Consider the following 18,090-nt stretch of genomic DNA (forward strand, 5'->3'; position numbering starts at 1 on the left):
ACGCCGAGGAAAAGTAAACTGCATGTCCGCAAGGACAGATGCGTACTTGGGTTGATCTATGGTGCTTACCACAATGACGAGATCATCAAGTGAATGCCAAGAAAACATTCCCCAGACCATAATGCTTCCTTCTCCGGTCTGGACCTTTCCGACGATTGTTGCGAATCCGTACACGTCATGGCTGTCTGTCCGATAGAGCAGTTGCAGCGCTGGCGTGCAAATTCCAATTTTCATCGCCAATGAACAGCAGTCAGCACGGTTATATGAACCTGGCGCCTGCAGCGGAGGCCCATACGAAGCAATGTTCGTTGAATGGTATTTGAGAAGCACTATTGGTAGCTCCTTGGTTCATCTGGGCGGTCATTTTCTGAACAGTTGTACGTTTATTCGCCCGTTCACCTTTCCGCAGCCATCGCTCATCCTTGTCATGCCCATGGTGCACGTGGTTGCCTCAGCGCTCGTTTTGGACAGCGCCATTTTACTATGGACAGTCCCCGTTTTACATTTCCATCTAGTCGTGACAGCTGTTTTCGTTCGGAAGTAAACGTGTGCGGAAAAAACTTTGCACACACTTTTCTCTTCTTCAAAACATTTCAGAGAATGTCTCTAACAGGTTATTTCAAGATGTTAATCCATTACGATTTGTGACACTACGTTGACACACCTCTAATTAACACTCCCTGATCACAGTTGACTAGTCTAATGCACGTCTGTTGCTTACAGTTGTTACTGCAAGCTGACAGCGTCGTTACTGCGCTAACGTTGCTCATACGCCAGGAATAAAGTGTCTCAGAAGCTTTAATCTGCCAATATATTTTAAATCAGCGTACACTCCTCTGGAGAGTGAAAATTCGTTCTTACAACACACAACGTTTATATTCATTTGACATGCATGCATTTTGCTTATTTACATATCCCTAGTGAATAAAACCACTCACCTTTTGTGAACTGAATATGTGTTATAACGCATGATTTTTTTTGCCAATTGTTCAACAACTCGCAATATCCCTCTCCATAACTCTCAATTTACATACCACGGAGTTTAAAAAGACACAAAACTTTTTTTCCAAATGTGATGACGTTAGTGCGAACTCCGGAACACACTACTTTCCGGGTTGTTGATCCCAATGTTTAGTCAGGACCTGGGTAGGAGACCTACACATTCATCATATTCTGGAATTACTGATTCTCTGCCTATACAACGCCCTACTCTTCAAATACCAGTTAGAAGTTAATATTACATCATCGGGAATGACGTTTAGTTAGAGATAAGGTTTTGCTGTTAGGAGGAAATGCTCTTTTAACGAGTCGGACAGAACGCCAGCAGCGTAGAGACGTTTACGACTGCTGTTTCTGCAGGCTACCTCCCTCAAATCTCGTGGGGAGCGTCAACACCTGACGTCACTCTGTCCACAGGCACTTGCAAGTGTGCACGCACAATGGCGTAAATGTCTTAGAACGCCACACTTTCCCTGCGAGCGTTTCGTGCCCCCGTAAACACTCACCCAGCATACAGCTTACGAGTAGAACTGAAAACAGTCCAAGAACTAAAAGCAAATACTACGTATACCGTTTGAGCGAGCAGGCGCACTGTTTATGAAGCTGAATTCGTTTACGAAGGGATGGGTTTCTTATCCCCTTTCGGCAATCTTGATGAGGTTTTGACTTTTTCGGTAATCTTGATGAGGTTTTGAATTTTTTCTGTTACTCACTTTAAACGTAGACGAATTTGAAGCCTTTAGAATAACACGGAAAATCTGCCGGGAACAAAACGAGTCGTCCGCCCTATTTCAACTTTGATCAGAGACATTCCAGTTTACAACATATGGTCGCTATTCCCCTCGTGTAAACCCATTCTGTTACTGGAAATTTGAATGAAACTCCATTTTTTTTCAGTAGTCGACACTGGACACATTGTTTTAATATTACGCAACTCTTTCCTTTCCTGGCATTTATCTGGGCCATATCCAGTGGAAAATACAGATTGCCCACGAGTGCTTCGTGTAAGAATATCTGTACTTCTCCTTTGTTGGAAAGGAGGTTCAGTATCCGTTTCACTTAAAACGTCACTTCCGCAGTATTTTGATATGCTGTGAGGTATCTAGCCTATTTTTGGTATTCATTTTTATTTTTATTCGATGTATCATACTTTACATTTGGACACTGGATACTTTTCAAACATAAGTCTTTAGTAGTCGTTATGTTACGCCACAGAGGTTCTGAGTACAACAATGTGATCCTTGTCAGATGTATTGCCATTGCCATTGCCAGTACATTAAGTGAGAAGTAAGTGAGGAAGTCGGGTGTTGGTCACGCTACTTAGTGGTTTGGAAACATCTTGCACAGCATAAATGGAGAGGACGTCAAATTCTGGAAACGTGATTTTTTGAAGACTGATTTGAGAACTGTGACGATTTACGAGTAATCTTGTCGCTGCATTTCTTGCTCTTGCGTAATTTTATGTGAGCTAAATACTTAGCAATTTTCTTTTTATTGGTTCTGGTCACTTTGTTTGACTGTCGAGAAGGTAAGATAATCTGTTCAAAGTGCTTGCACTCAGACTCATAGATACACCACTCCTTTACCATTCTATCACCTAATTTCATGGCAGAGTAATATTTTTCTAATAATAAATAATTTTGATGGTTGTAACTGTCGAGGAATGAGTTTCATTATTCACAAAACAGTTTTTTAATGCTTGTCTCTTCTATATCATTCAGGAAATGTATATCTTCCACCACCTCCTCAAGAAAATTTTATTTTGTAATTGTAGGTTACTACATCGCACTTCGTGGAACACAATAGCTAAAGCCAAAGCTTAATGTGCTTAGAATAGTTACATGCCCTTGCATTGCACTCCGCAACGCCTTTTTATCTTTAGTGGTTTGCTGCTGGGCTGCATTTTCAGTGTTCATCACTTTCGAGAGCAGTGCCGAGTTTTCGTTGCCACAGGTCAGGTAAGTCATGAAAATTCGGGAGGACCAATTTAACATTTTAACCGGCAGGACACAACAAGATAATTTACACTTAATCCTTTGTTATCAGGTTCAGTTTAGGTAAAATTCAGTTCAGATTTCATTTCTTTGTAGGACAGTCTTATTATTACAGTGCAGCGTTACATTCAAATGTATATCACTTAATGTTTGCAAATTCATTTCGTCAGTTTTGGTATGAAAATTTACAGGACTTTTCAGAGAAACATTTTGGACTTTCATTCTTTCAAAATTATATTTGTGATTTTACGTAAATTTTCTCTTGTCAGTTTTTTTGTGTGTTAAGACAGAAAGTCAAGTATTTTTACGTCACTGATTGAAGCACCATCCACTGCACTACACAGTACGGAATTTCACAGGACAGCTTGTTTACGAGACAATTCACATTTTCTGAAAGTTAATTCAAGTACTGCTATACAGTTTCAGGTAGTTTTGTCGACTCATTATATCAGATGGTGTTTACGTAATCACACCAGTTATATTGTTCAGGATCACAATACACACACACACACACACACACACACACACACACACATATATATATATATATATATTATATACACACAAGGTTAAGAATAGGAAAGTGGTTCAGTACAATTAACGACAACAAGAGCAACACACACAAACTGAAACAGTTACAATGTATTCTTGGTCATGATTGCAATACTGAAATTTTCTGGCATACTAAGTCTGTATGCCCGACTGTAAATAAAACAGAAAAATCAAAATGCTCTCTTAATGGTTACAATGGCTTCACAACAGAGTTACTATAAAGGATGCACGAAGTATAAGTGCCTATACTTCTACTGATGACTAGAATGGTGTTCTCAATATGAGGATTTACGTCATTTGCAAACTAACAACTGTAGATATTACATTCTGTATGTTTTTAGGTTGGGTAGTACGTCCAAAAATGGGTGGTAAGGGAAGCCATTAATGCTTATTTCCCCCTGGACTGTAGGTCAGCTACTGAAGTTTGGACACATGGATGCAAAACGGTTAAACTACACTGACAGGCGTAGTCCATTTAGTGGTGCAGTAATGGCCATGCAGAAAACAAAACATGGTAACTTTTATGAGAATATGTTTTTCCACAGGGAAAGAACAACACAGTTATGTGTGTACATATTTAGGCACGCCATATAAAAATATCTACACTTATACCAGTTACACCCTGTACATGCCGACAAGCCAAAGCATTTTACCACTGCCTGGTAGCGTAAGGCATGTGCCGTAGGAAGAAAAGTATATAAGCAGAGCAGTGACCAATGGAGAATTACACAGAAATGGTTGGAATCCCTTAACTCTCAGTCACTGAAGAGCTGAGAATTACTCTTCTATATTCGAAATCTGATTGCTAAAACTCCACCATCACACCAGAATGTCATGGCTGCCACAACTTTCATCGCCCAGTGTCATTTTCACATTGACACCAAGTGGTTAGCTACTCCTGCCATAGACGCCCGCCACGTCCATTTCCAGACTGCAGTCATCAGAGTAAGGACATCATCTGTAACAGCTGCTACAATAGTCGCGATCTACACGACAGTACCTACTACCTGGACAACAACATGGGAAACGACTACCTGTCGGACGTTAGTTGGATCTCTCTGCAACATTCTAGCACCATTCACAGTACCACCAACCACTCAGACAGCGACACCATCACTGCCAGCAGCGTCATCAGCCACAGCACCACCACAAACAGCAGTAGTCATGTCACCGTCAACAGTAACCACAATACCATTAAGAACAACACCCGTTACAATGCATGCAATGGTACCCGCAGAAAAAAATACTGTACCCTCTGTCATCCCATAACCTCCTTTCCACACCCAACCTAAATCCATAACAAAAAACAACAAAAGGCCTAGAACAAGTAAGTGTCATGGTTAAATCAAAAGGACTCATCCAACTATATCAGGCGCTGATGACATGGAGGTCGAAATCAGTCCTGAACCTCAAAGCCAGTACCTTAAACTTCCTTTTTATCAAGCAGATGCGATCCAAAATTCGTAAACCCCAATAAAGTATTCAGTTACATTCAACGATGCATTGCAGATTCATCTCCTCATCCCCAGGAGATAGTCAGTAAAACCAATGTCCCCCATTCCCATTCATCTCTAGTCAGAAGTATCCCCTCTCTTCTAGAAAATCTTCCCACAACACTCCTCACTAACTTTCTGCCAAAGCAACCACAGTCTCCGCAACGACCTCCCAAGTTCACAGCAGTAATTAAAAATGTTGATATAGAATATACATATGAAGAAATTGAAAGTGAAATAAACTCACTACTAGTAATTAATTTATGTAAGACACTACGAATTCGAAATGACAATGGACCTGACTACTCGGAGCGTTTTCAGAATCATCTGACACCATAGACATACTTATAAAAATGGCGCCTTGGTTCACCTCAAGAAACATCCTACATATAGCTCTAGAACGGAGACAACTATATCGACCTCAGTGATGCCAGCAACGTAATGGCCACCTGACCAAAAAATCAAGAACTCACCCATCTATCTGTCCTTACTGCTACCAACACCACATTCACAAATAAATCCCCAACCTAAAATCCCCATTACTCGTAGCTCCTCTGACCATTCTCATCTTACCTACGCTGGGACATAAGAGCAAAACCAAATAGCTTCCCAAATACCTGGACTCATCGTTCCCACACACTCTCCATAAAATAAACTCACCTCATCCTCTACCCGCCATTGAGGAACCTTAGGCCTCCAAAATACCCACCCTCTTGAAATACCCGATTTCCTACAGCAAATAACTCCAATCACTTGCACCAGCTTACTACATATCCCTGAAATAAAAGTCATCTCATTTTTGACCATCTAGGTACACTCGTTTGTGTCTAACCCTCAAACACCTCCCTGTCTGACTGAAAAAGGCGCAGCAGAAATATAATGTCCAATACCAAAACATCCGTTCCCTCTTCTCCAATAATCATCATCTTATTTGTACTCTTAGACAACACGAAATGGATGTCGCCCTAAATATCATTTCATATGCATGTCCCCTGACATCCTACATGGGTGACACAATCCTGTTGCCCGTGGCGCAGTATTGGTCTCTTATCTCCGAAATGTTCCTTATACCCTTCAACCACTCCTAAATGATGCAATTTAATATCGCAAAAAAATGGTTCAAATGGCTCTGAGCACTATGGGACTCAACTGCTGAGGTCATTAGTCCCCTAGAACTTAGAACTAGTTAAACCTAACTAACCTAAGGACATCACACACATCCATGCCCGAGGCAGGATTCGAACCTGCGACCGTAGCGGTCTTGCGGTTCCAGACTGCAGCGCCTTTAACCGCACGGCCACTTCGGCCGGCGCTTAATATCGCATCCTCATCATTTTTTCCCTGACATTCACATTAACCCTTGGCATTATCTGTATCCGCCATAACCATCCTAACTCTCATAATTTCCAAACCCATGCAGACCGAATTTTTAACAGATACATAACCTCTGCCGATCTAAACCTTTACTGTCACGCACCTGCCGAAAAAATGCGATGGCGTCTGTTTATCAAGGTCCTCTTTGGTCGCAAAATCCACATCGCTGTTTATATCTGACGTGACACAGACAACAACTTCAATAACATAACTGCTTTCTCTAACCTGTCAAGGCGCACAACATAGAAGCCCTAGATCCAACTGGGAGTGATCTTTTAACTATCCTCCCCCAAATCTCATACCATGTGTCAAATTAGACCCAAACTAATCATTCAATGCATGCTGAACCCGAATCTGTATCCTCATCGAAAGCTACAACTCCAGCTTTCAAAATCCTTACGACATTTAGGGTGATGCTGACTGCCTATAACAAATCATCTGAAACGCAATTTTCAGTCATATACCACTGTAAACCATCCACTACACCATCCAACTTTCCCTCCACTTCCTCTTGCTCTGCTGTAAAAATCCCACTGTCTCTACGGAAAACTCCTTCATGCCCATGACATACTCACAGGCCACCAATAGATACAGCGACATGTTCGCAATAACTTACAAGCTAAACAACGGGACTGGCACATGACATGCACTGAACTAAAAGAAGAACTCTTGTAAACTGTACAAAGTACAATGGAGGATTCCACAGGCTCTCTGGGAGAAACCTGACTCCCATATATCCCACCCTAAACAGCAACACATCCCCTTCCTGGCAACCGCACCAAAGCGAGGCAATTCGTATCATACCTGTAAGACTCTCAGCAACTCGATGGACTCATATCGTACGAATGCACGAACATAGGTATCCCTCCTCTGACATCGAACTACCGGTGCTTATACAGCACTTTACAAACATCACTAAACTTGCCAATAACAGCTCCAGACACAACACGAACACTACCTAAAAATCGAATGTGATTTTTGCGCCCAGCTATTCTATTGACGACCAACTTCTTTAGCTCACCACTCGGTCTGTCCACAGTTCCACTTCTCTGCCTAAAACCAATCCATTCCTCTGCTTAACACAGTGAATTATTTAGGACAAACCTTCGACAGAAAATTAACTTGAATGAACACCACCTAACCAACCAACACAAGTCCCGAAACCAAATAAAAGGTCGCATTTGGGGTCTACATCCTTCTACCAATACCCGACCTATAAATCCCTCATCAGCGGTATCTTAACATACAGGGCGACAGTTATTGAACTATGTGAAAAAAAACGTGAATTAGTTACTAAGTACGGCGTGCACGCACTTTATTCAACATGTAAACGTCACTATAGATATTCGGATTTAGGTTATGATATGTTCGATACGGCTGCCATCATTGGCGACGATGGGGCGCAGATGAATAGCGAAATTCTGCATGACTCGCTGAAGTGTCGGAACACCGATGCTGTCGATGACTTCCTGAATGGCTGTTTTCAGCTCAGCAATGGCTTTAGGGTTATTGCTCTACATCTTGTCTTTAATTTAGCCCCTCAAGAAGGAGTCGCGTATGTTCAGATCCGGAAAATATGGCGACAATCGAGGCGCTTTGCAGTGGCCTCTGGGTACCCCGGAGCCAGAATGAGGTCCCAAAAGTCCTCCTCCAGGACATCAAACGCTCTCCTTCTTCGATGGAGTTGAGCTCCGTCTTCTATGAACCACTTCTGTTCGAAATCAGGGTCACTTTGGATAATGGGGATTAAATCGTTTTCCAAACCCTGCATGTACCCTTTGGTAGTCACTGTGCCATCAACGAATATCGCACCGATTTTTCCGTGACTGGACACTGCACACCACATAGTCATCCAGAGAGGGTGGAGAGACGCCTCGATCGTGAAATACTGATTCTCAGTCCCCTAAATGCGCCTATTTTGCTTATTGATGAACCCATCGGAATGAAAGTGGAATTCGTCGCCGCATGTGCATACTAATTCCCCTGGCCAACCGTGCAGTTTGAACGTCCTAACGCAAACCGTTCGGAAGATATGACGATTTTATTTCATGTAGTCCAATAATTGTCACCCTCTATGATAATTGGCTGGGTCTCTGTCCCTCCTACTTTCTTCACATCCCTTGAAATCGTGGAATGACACACACTCTGCGTCGCCTTCAACATCGTACTATCACCCCCCAACTCGCAATATATACTAGCTCCTCTTGTTGGTGGAGCATCCAATACATCAACTGGAAAATCCAGCCCTGTCACACAGTATTCTGTCCTAATGCCAATCCAGGTACACTGCTGTGCCAGTACATTCACATCCCGCCTTCCATGAACCTTCATGGCTTATCCATTTTCTCCTGCCAGAATTTGAAACCATCCCCCCTACCCAACGATTGAATCTGTCCTGTGATAACCTTCTTTCGAGTCCTGCATAACTCCTCACGTTAGACCTTCCTCCCTTCCCCTTCTCCTTCGTCTTCTCAACGACGTTTAGTTGCTATCTGTGTTTCAACGAGAGGCCATAGTCACACTCATCACTCCAGCTCCATCATGAATACGATCATTTTCACGCACCAATCATCATATTTAAACTGTAGCAGCATTCTAATCAGCAATGATTATATTTTAATGACAACACAAAACCATTTGAAAGTTTCAAAAACTATTGTCCATCAACGAGTCTTTTAAAAAACATATGTTTTGTTATTACAAAATTTCGTTTATATATGCGTAAACTTCGGCTGAAGAGAGATTTTTTCCGCTGCCAGCCCGCCCCTTCATTTGGAGCTGAAATAACGATAAAAAACACCAGGAAAAATGAAATGGAATAATTTACTGACATAAGCGACTTTCACAAAGGGCAGATACTTAGGGTACGATGCTCAGAAACGAGTATCTCAGTGAAGCAAATCTGCTGTTCTCATGGTAGAGTTGTGAGGAGCTATGGAAAATGGTTGAAGGACGAGTGGGTGACAAGGTGGTGGACTTTTGCGCCTCATCACACAATGTGTCAGTTGGCGTTTCTCTGAACTGCAAATCAGGATAGTTGGCGATCTGTGGCATGCAAAAGTGTTTAGGAGTACATTGTTGAACAGTGGACTCTGAAGCAGATGACGTCTACGTGTTACCATGGTGATGAAATGACAGTCAATTACATTGCGCTGAGCACAGAATCATTGAGACTGAACTGTGGATAAATGGAAAAGTGTCGCTTGGTAGTGCCAATCACCTATCTTGTTACACTAGGTCAGTTGTGTCCGGATACATCATCCAGGCGAATGGCTACTGGAAACATGCATTGCGTGTTCGCTGACCGGTTGGGGCAGTATTAGGATGCTGTGTTTTCACAGGACCTGTCGTAGCTATCGAAGGTACCATGACTGCTGTAAAGTACACAAATGTTGTTGCAGACCACCTTCATTCCTTCATAGAGAATGTCTTCGCTGATGACAGTGGCATCTTCCAGTAGGGTAGCTGTCCGTGTCACTAAATCAGAATGTGTCACAATGGTTTGAGGAGCATGATACTGAAGCCACGTTGATGTGTTGCCCATCAAGTTCCGTTGATTTGAACTTGATGGAACACAGGTGGGACGCTATCGGACGCTAGCTGCGCACCCACTAACCAGCGGTCCGTAATTTTCGGGAACTGCGTGGCTTGTGCGTATAGAAATCTGGTGCCACATACTTCCGGGAACATACTAGGGCTTTTCGAACTAATAGCAGGCAGAATGGCTGCTATATTTCCTTAGAAAGGTGGATCTACACGCTATTAAACAAGTAGTGATAATGTTTTGGCTCAACAATTTGTACAGTTCGCCTTGAAAATAGCGGGGTGTTCTCCCGCCGAAATATCGGCGGTCGCTGAAAGTGTTACCTGGCTGAATTCCCGGAAGTTATTTGAAAGTTTTATACGCCATGAGAAACTCAAATGGTTCAAATGGCTCTGAGCACTATGGGACTTAACTACTGTGGTCATCAGTCCCCTAGAACTTAGAACTACTTAAACCTAACGAACCTAAGGACATCACACAACACCCAGTCATCACGAGGCAGAGAAAATCCCTGACCCCGCCGGGAATCGAACCCGGGAACCCGGGCGTGGGAAGCGAGAGCGCTACCGCACGACCACGAGCTGCGGACTGAGAAACTCAGGTCTCACATGTACTTACCAGTACAAACATTTCGACTGAAATTTCAGCTTCATATTACTGATGATGTACAAGAAATGCATATCATTAAAATTGTTAAAAATATGTTTGAGTACTGAATGTTAATTGTAAAGAGTAGATGGTAAGGCCTTTTTTTCATGTTAGGACTCAACATACTAAAGAGCAGAAACTAAGTCAGTTCAAGTTTAAAAACCATTTCGTCGTCGATCTGTGAATGACCAACAGCACAACACTCTGTGTAACAGTTTCCTGAGATTTGCAACAAGTATGAGATACGAGACCAACCTATGGTCTTTGTTAGTGGACTGTTCGTTTATAGGAGGTAGTCAATCCTATCATCTGCTTTTCTATTTCCACATAGATATTTATCGTAACAATAAATTTGTAAAACAGTCGTCTGTATCTATCTTTGAACACACTAATCTGCAAAAGTACTAGACAGATTTTTATGGTGTTTTCGTTGGTACCTTCAGCGTACCAAGCGACACCGTACAGGCTATATTTCAACAAAATTGGGCCACAAAAAAGATTCATACATATTATAAAAAATGTATGGATAAATGTTACGCATCTCCTCCTATGCCACTGAACTGATTTCAACCAAATTTTGTATACATACACTTACTGTCTACAATCAACCGCTGTGGGAGTGAGACCCACATACCTATCATGCAGTATCTAAGGTCAGGAGGACTTAGTGACTTGCAATAAACTTTACACATAATTTCAAATCTTTACGAAAATTTTTGGCACTTCCAGTCTGCACAAAAATGATGAAAAGAAAAATGTTTACAGCTTAGTGCATTTTCGCTGTTCATGCAGTCAAACTTCAACATCAGCGCGACGTTTTAATGTGTAACTTTTTTGCTGCTAACTGTATTCAAGACACATTTTGCACACAGTGTTCATATAAACTATTGAATGTAACTATGGAACTGTATCGTCGTACGAGACAGAGAGGAGGAGGAGGAGGAGGAGGAGGAGGAGGAAAAGAAGGAGAGGAGGAAAAGAAGGAGAGGAGGAGGAGGAGGAGGAAAAGAAGAAGAAGAGGAGGAAGAGGAAAAGAAGAAGAAGAAGAAGAGGAGGAGAATGAGAAGAAGGAGGAGGAGACTAATAGAATAGAAATAAATACGTACCGGGCGCTGCCAGGTACTTGGCTGGTCGTAAAAGACGTAGTGTGGACTAAAATTCAGGAAGAGAGAATAAGCTAATTAAGGTTACCGAAGGCTACACTAGAGTAACAACCGCAATGGAAGTACACACATTTAGTAAAGTGGACACCGTGAGCTACCAGTGTGATTTGCTGCTTATGGTGTATTTTTCGGTTGCAGGTCTAGAAATGTAAGCGCGTGTGCTGTGCGCGGACGCACCTTGAACCCCTTGGGCACGGAGATGACGGTGAGCATCCTGGAGAGGGCGTTGACGTCGATGGCGCCGGTGCCGCGGTCGCCTATCCTGCGCAGCGCGTCCGCCAGCGGTCCGGAGAGCGCCTGCAGCTGCCGCCACGACTGCGCGTACTGGCGCCGCACCAGCTCGATGATGGTCGACGTCAGCGCCAGCCCCACCAGGATGTACAGCGTGCACAGCAGCATGTACTTGGGCTTGCCTGCCAGCAACGGTCCACTCATCACTGCTCGGTATTAAGGGGAGGCTTACTATCTTTGGCCCGAAAAAAGCATTTTCTTTGAGAATATTTTTCTCGGGATGTGTTATAGATATCAGTGTCAAATTTCGTCAAAATAATTTTTGATGTTCCCTCTAGAAACTGGAGTTTTTTCGACCGGAAATGTCTAAGATCAAAGGCGGAAGTGCCGTCGGAACCAAACAAAATTTCGTTGTACACCTCCACGCGCGGTATGCCGCAGGTCAGCCGGCTCGTCTGAAATCAAAATTGAGTTGACGTTAGCGAAGTATATACGATTCTTTAGGAACTGTACCTCGCTTAAGTTATTTGGACCATAGGAAACAAAATGGCGGCCATTTGAAAAAAATACGGTTTTTTCATCGATTTTTCGACTTCGTCGACCAAGTAAAAATATTTATAGTTGATGGATCGGAATAAAAGTAGTACAACTCCTAGACAATTTAGTTAGTTTCGTCGGGAACAAAGAATCATGTCAATCGGATCAGTGGATTTGAAGTTACCATACCGCGTGATAGAAAAAGTCATTTCGAGAAAAACGGGTTTGAAGTTTTGACTACATATAAATGCAATATTATGCAACTTATGTTGAATCTACTATTCCGGATCCATAAACTAGTCCTTCCTCTTCCTCATAGACGGCATTCTGCTCCATCTGGGCTATCCTGCGCTGCTCCAGAGCGGCTCGTACGGCCGGTGACAAGCGGTTTTCGGCCGCTTGAATCCGGTGGTCGTCCGAATGCTTGGCGAACTGCGTCGAATACAGTCCCAAGTTGACGTCCATCTTTGTCATGGTCTTCAGAATTGCTGAATACCCTTCGTTAAAGCGGCTCACTGTCAAGAAAGTCGCAATCTCCACAGTCTTCGCATCAGAATGCAAATGCTTGGGGGCTAACTTCCAAACACACGTGTTCAAACTTTCATTTGAATTTTGTGTGTTTCCTCCCAAGCACCGGCACAATAGCTCATCCTCCGAAAGGGCCTCGTAGATCGGATGAATCACTTTTTGAATTTCTTTGGAGAGCGGCTGGCCTTGTTGATATTCGTCCGGGTGTCCGGTAGCCTCTGCAATGCGCCACTTGCACCAACTAGTTTCCCCAGCCGGACAATTTTGGTGTTGTGGATGGTCATCCGTCTAACAATTGTGGAAATACGTTGCACAAATTGCCTTCCTCGTCTGTTCCACCGAATTGGAATGCCGTCGGATTGCCAAGCCGTAGTATGTCATAAGATCCTTGATCACTTTATCAGTTTTAGTCATGGGCAAGCCATAGAATAATTTTTCGCGCCTAGAAAGTCAAAATTCCCGAAAACAAAACTGTTGCGTGGAAAAGGCCGATTTCAGGCAGGTGCATTTTTTTGTTCGACCGTGAATAACCAACATTTCCGTTCAGTATTCGGAAAAACCGTTTCAGGAGTGGATTCTAAACACTTCTATGGATCCAAAAATGCAATTTAAAAAATCCATTTTTTGAACCAAAAGATAGAAAACCTCCAGTTAACGTTGTTTATTTCTGCAATGTACACTCAGGTCGATGGTCGATGGTCAAAATTCTAGTTTCTCATCGCCACCTCACCTTCAGTGTACTTCTGTAACTCCGCACTACGAAAGCTTCTCGTCTCTTCTAGCCATTACTGTTTATTGTCCACGTTTCGCTTCCGTATCATCCAGACAAATGCCTCGATAAAATAATTTGTATTTAATAAACTTGATCGCGAAGTTTCTCGTATAAAATGACCAGATTTTGACTATGTAACAGCCATCTTCAAACTCTACAATAAAAGTAAAAGAAGGTACATCACTAGCTACTGAATTAAGAGATTAAAGACAAATGACAGTAGTTATAACAAAAACACAATGTAGTTTTCCGTCTGCTGTACTGTAACATGTCATAAAATGTAAAAATAAAACGAGTCAGAACTGCCACGCATGGATCAACCAGTTACATATAGAATGCAAAGTGCTCCTAGACGTCGCTAATGCATTTTAAAGTACTTTCCTCTTCTAACAGTTTAAATCCGGTAAAAATTTAACAAAATGACCAAAAAATAAAACTTGATTACAAAAATTATCCTAAAATTGTGATGGCTCTAAAATTGGTCTTATAATGGATGAAGACGGAATAATATTCGGAAACGTGCATGTTGTCCTGTTTCTCATATTCCAGTTTATGTTTTGATTAAAACATTAAGTAACAAAAATGAAACAGGAATGGACGCGAAGTAACGAAAATAAGTTAATTACAAGAGCCTCTCATTGTAATAAATAACACATGCCATGATTTATACTGGGAAGGCAATGAAGTGGAGCTGTCGTCGCCAGACGGCGCAGGTTACTCGCAGTTCTTCTCCCATTATTAAAGCAATTGTAAAGCCATCATTATGCCTTCAATTTTAGAGTGATTTGTATGACCAGTTTTTAACATTTTGTTAGATACTGACCAGCATTAAACTGCAAGAAAACGAATTCATTTTTCCATATCATTAAATATGTTTTAAAAATCTTCCCTTTTATATGCAACTGAAAATATTTTGAAGATATGTACTTTTAGATAAACTTCGTTTTAACTACTTTGTATAATTATTTCTACGTTATTTATGCATTGATGACCTCTAGGATCGCCTTGCATCCTACGCGAGTATGTAACTGGCCGAAACATGCATGACAGTTTTGACTCGTGCTATTTTTATGTTATATCACTTGTTGCAGTGCAGCAGAATAAGAAATACACAGAGTTTTTGTTATAACTACTGTCTTCGTTTTTAATCTTTTAATGGTCTGAAGATCGTTACTGCATAGCCCAAACCAATAATTTTATTCAAAACACTTTGCGATCAGGACAGTTAAATAACAATTATGTACATCATGATGGCTCTCTAAAATCTCAATTTTTTTCCAAATTCTGTTTACTTTGATAAAAGATTTTCTAACAGGTATTGTATGTAAAATTTGAAATTTTTCCAGCGAATCAATTGTTCAAAAACATTTCGGGCTTGCAGCCGGTTGTCGTAAACTTCATTGCACTATATTTCGGCTGGACAACTACCAGCCATCTTCATGTGAGCCGAACGAGGACTGACGAAGACGTTCTCCGCTCCAGGTTATATAGTGCGCTGATAGTACTGCCGCGCATGCGTTACAATTGCGGAGACAGAAGGGCCATACCGCTCAGCGGCAGCATCCTCGCTGGCAGCAGCTATCGAAGTCTTCTGGCGTCTTCGTCTCGAGCAAATTTCGGAGATGACAGAATTCCATGCGTTATTCAATTGGTAACCACTGTCACGGTTCATTTGATTTCCCGCAATGCGTATTTAAACTGATACTTTGGGACTCTATTATCAAAAAATCAGTTGAAATACGCATTGCGGGAAATCTAATGAACCGTGACAGTGGTTACCAATTGAATAACGCATGGAATCCTGTCATCTCCGAAATTTGCTCGAGACGAAGACGCCAGAAGACTTCGATAGCTGCGGCCAGCGATAATACCGACGGCAGCTGAGTACTGCAGTTCCACCAGCGAGGGCGCTGCCGCTGAGCGGTATGGCCCTTCTGTCTCCGCAATTGTAACGCATGCGCGGCAGCAGTCAGCGCACTATGTAAGCTGGAGCGGAGAACGTCTTCGTCACTCCTCGTTCGGCTCACATGAAGATGGCTGGCAGTTGTCCAGCCGAAATATCGTGCAATGAAGTTTACGACAACCGGCTGCAAGCCCGAAATCTTTTTGAACAGGTATTGTATGATGTAGGGTGTTAAATTCCTCTTTCTCTGAACCGTTTTCCTGATTATTGCGTGTCTACATTTGACGTCCGCTCTAATTCGGTCTTCGTCAGTTATCTTGCTGCCCAATTACTTTCTGTGTCTCATTGTTGATCTGATTCCCTCAGCATCACGTGATATAATTTTATGATATTTGGTCAACTGATGGCGATAATGTGCCTGTATCTGCAGCAAGTCACCCACAAAATTCGGTTGCCCCAGTTACAGGAGGTAATAAGGTGGGCGAGTCACTTACGGGGCACCAGGTCGCCGAAGCCGATGGTCGTCATGGTGATGAAGCAGAAGTAGAAGCCCTCGTGGAAGCCCCACTCGTCCTCCCAGAGCGTGAAGATGCCGGCGCCGGCCGCCAGGTAGAGCAGCAGGAAGGCGACCGCAGCCAGCGCCGTCAGCGACCGCCGCCCCGCCATCTGCAGGCCGCCGCCGGCGCCACCGCCAGCCGAGTTCCAGGAGCTCAGCACCTCCTGCGGGCGTGGTGACCATCACAAAAGTTCTGCTTCACCTCTGCAATGAGTCAGTTATTTGAATCGAGCCTATCACAAGATGCGGGACTGTCACCTTGGTCGTATGGCCCATCGGGCGGTAGAAACAGTATGAAAGCGTTTGAAACATAGCCGTTTTTAGGGCAGAGGCGAAAGAAGTATCGCGGCAAGCGCCATGGCAAAAAACCTCTGCGTCAACCTGGACGGATAGTAGGAGCAGCAGCGATTTCCTTCCTGCCTGTGACAGATCATGGAAAGATAGGAGGTTATGTTAATATCACGCAGATCGATACAAGCCCCAATAGCCACCTGTGCGGCAGCTCTAAGAGCTGCGGTGTGCACTCGATCGGGCGTCCTTTCGTGCGACGTGAAAGCATTCTTGAACGAGGAGCTGTTCCAGTCTAGTGACGTCACAGCGCGGAATTTCACGTTCCACTACATTGTGAAAAGCGAAAGGAAAAATCCACCAAATTGAATTTTTGTCTCGTGGAGAGGAAAGTGGGATATGAGATTCACAGCAAAACTTAGGAAACGTCATATTGGATTTAGTCATATAGATTTTAACTCCGTATTTAGCGGGTTTTATATTATAACATCGTGCTATTCATACAAGCTGTTCGGGAAGATCTCTAAAAAACGCGCCGTTTTTTTGGTATGATTTGTTATAAAAAATGATGGGGAGCTACATATTGGTAGTTAAAAGGCTCTGACTTTTTTGTATTATAATTTGAGCACCACAACAGTATGCCGTTTCAATGTGCTTCGCTTTAATCATATATCAAAAGCGCGTCATTTTTGCTACAATTTATTTGTTAAATATCAAAGAACCACATGTATGATGCAGCCTTTAGACATACAGTGCGTTTCCGTAAGAGCGTGCAAAAATTTAAGAGGCCATAGACGATTCTCCACTGAACAATTTGAGGCAGGGAATCTGGGGTCGGAGAAATCAGTCTAAGGAGATAACGGGAATAAAATCACATTACCGTGTACTTTGCCGGCCGGGGTGCCGGAGCGGTTCTAGGCGCTACAGTCTGGAGCCGCGCGACCGCTGCGGTCGCAGGTTCGAATCCTGCCTCGGGCATACATGTGTGTGATGTCCTTAGGTTAGTTAGGTTTAAGTAGTTTAAGTTCTAGGGGACTGATGACCTCAGCAGTTAAGTTCCATAGTGCTCAGCGCCATTTGAGCCGTGTACTTTATTTGCATTAGTTACAGTGAACCGTAAATTCCGTAACTGACACAATGGACGTACCATCTGTACTGTATCTTACAAAATGTGCTGAAACTGACGGCCATCAACTTCAATGCAAAGCATGATATCGGCGAACAAGATTCTGACGCAACCTGACAAATATCCCTGGTGTGTTTCGACCCACATCACAGCAGCTACAATTCTGTTAAATAATTTCATTTCCGTATCCACAGAGGTCTCATAGAGAAGTGACTTCAGATGTCCCCAAAGAAAATAATTATGGGGATTCACGTCAGATGATCTCGCAGCCCACGGAACAGGAACCCCCCCCCCCCCCCCTCCAACCCATTTTCTATCCACATCCCCTCACGAACATCGAAGTCTACATTCTCAAACAATTCAGGTGGACTTCTTTCGGCGA

General features: G+C 42.9%; 1 protein-coding gene across 1 annotated transcript in view; it reads right to left on the minus strand.

Moving 5' to 3' along the window:
* The window catches only part of LOC124606931 (TWiK family of potassium channels protein 7), a 457,919-nt gene that overhangs the window by 78,226 nt on the left and 361,603 nt on the right, over window positions 1-18,090 (minus strand). Inside the window, exons 4-5 of the mRNA XM_047139046.1 lie at window positions 16,233-16,458; window positions 11,945-12,180 (exon numbers count right to left, since the gene is read on the minus strand). Coding sequence (XP_046995002.1) covers window positions 11,945-12,180; window positions 16,233-16,458 — 462 coding nt within the window. The remainder of the gene's footprint in view (window positions 1-11,944; window positions 12,181-16,232; window positions 16,459-18,090) is intronic.

Source organism: Schistocerca americana, chromosome 3, assembly GCF_021461395.2.
Source record: "Schistocerca americana isolate TAMUIC-IGC-003095 chromosome 3, iqSchAmer2.1, whole genome shotgun sequence".
Lineage (NCBI taxonomy): Eukaryota > Metazoa > Arthropoda > Insecta > Orthoptera > Acrididae > Schistocerca > Schistocerca americana.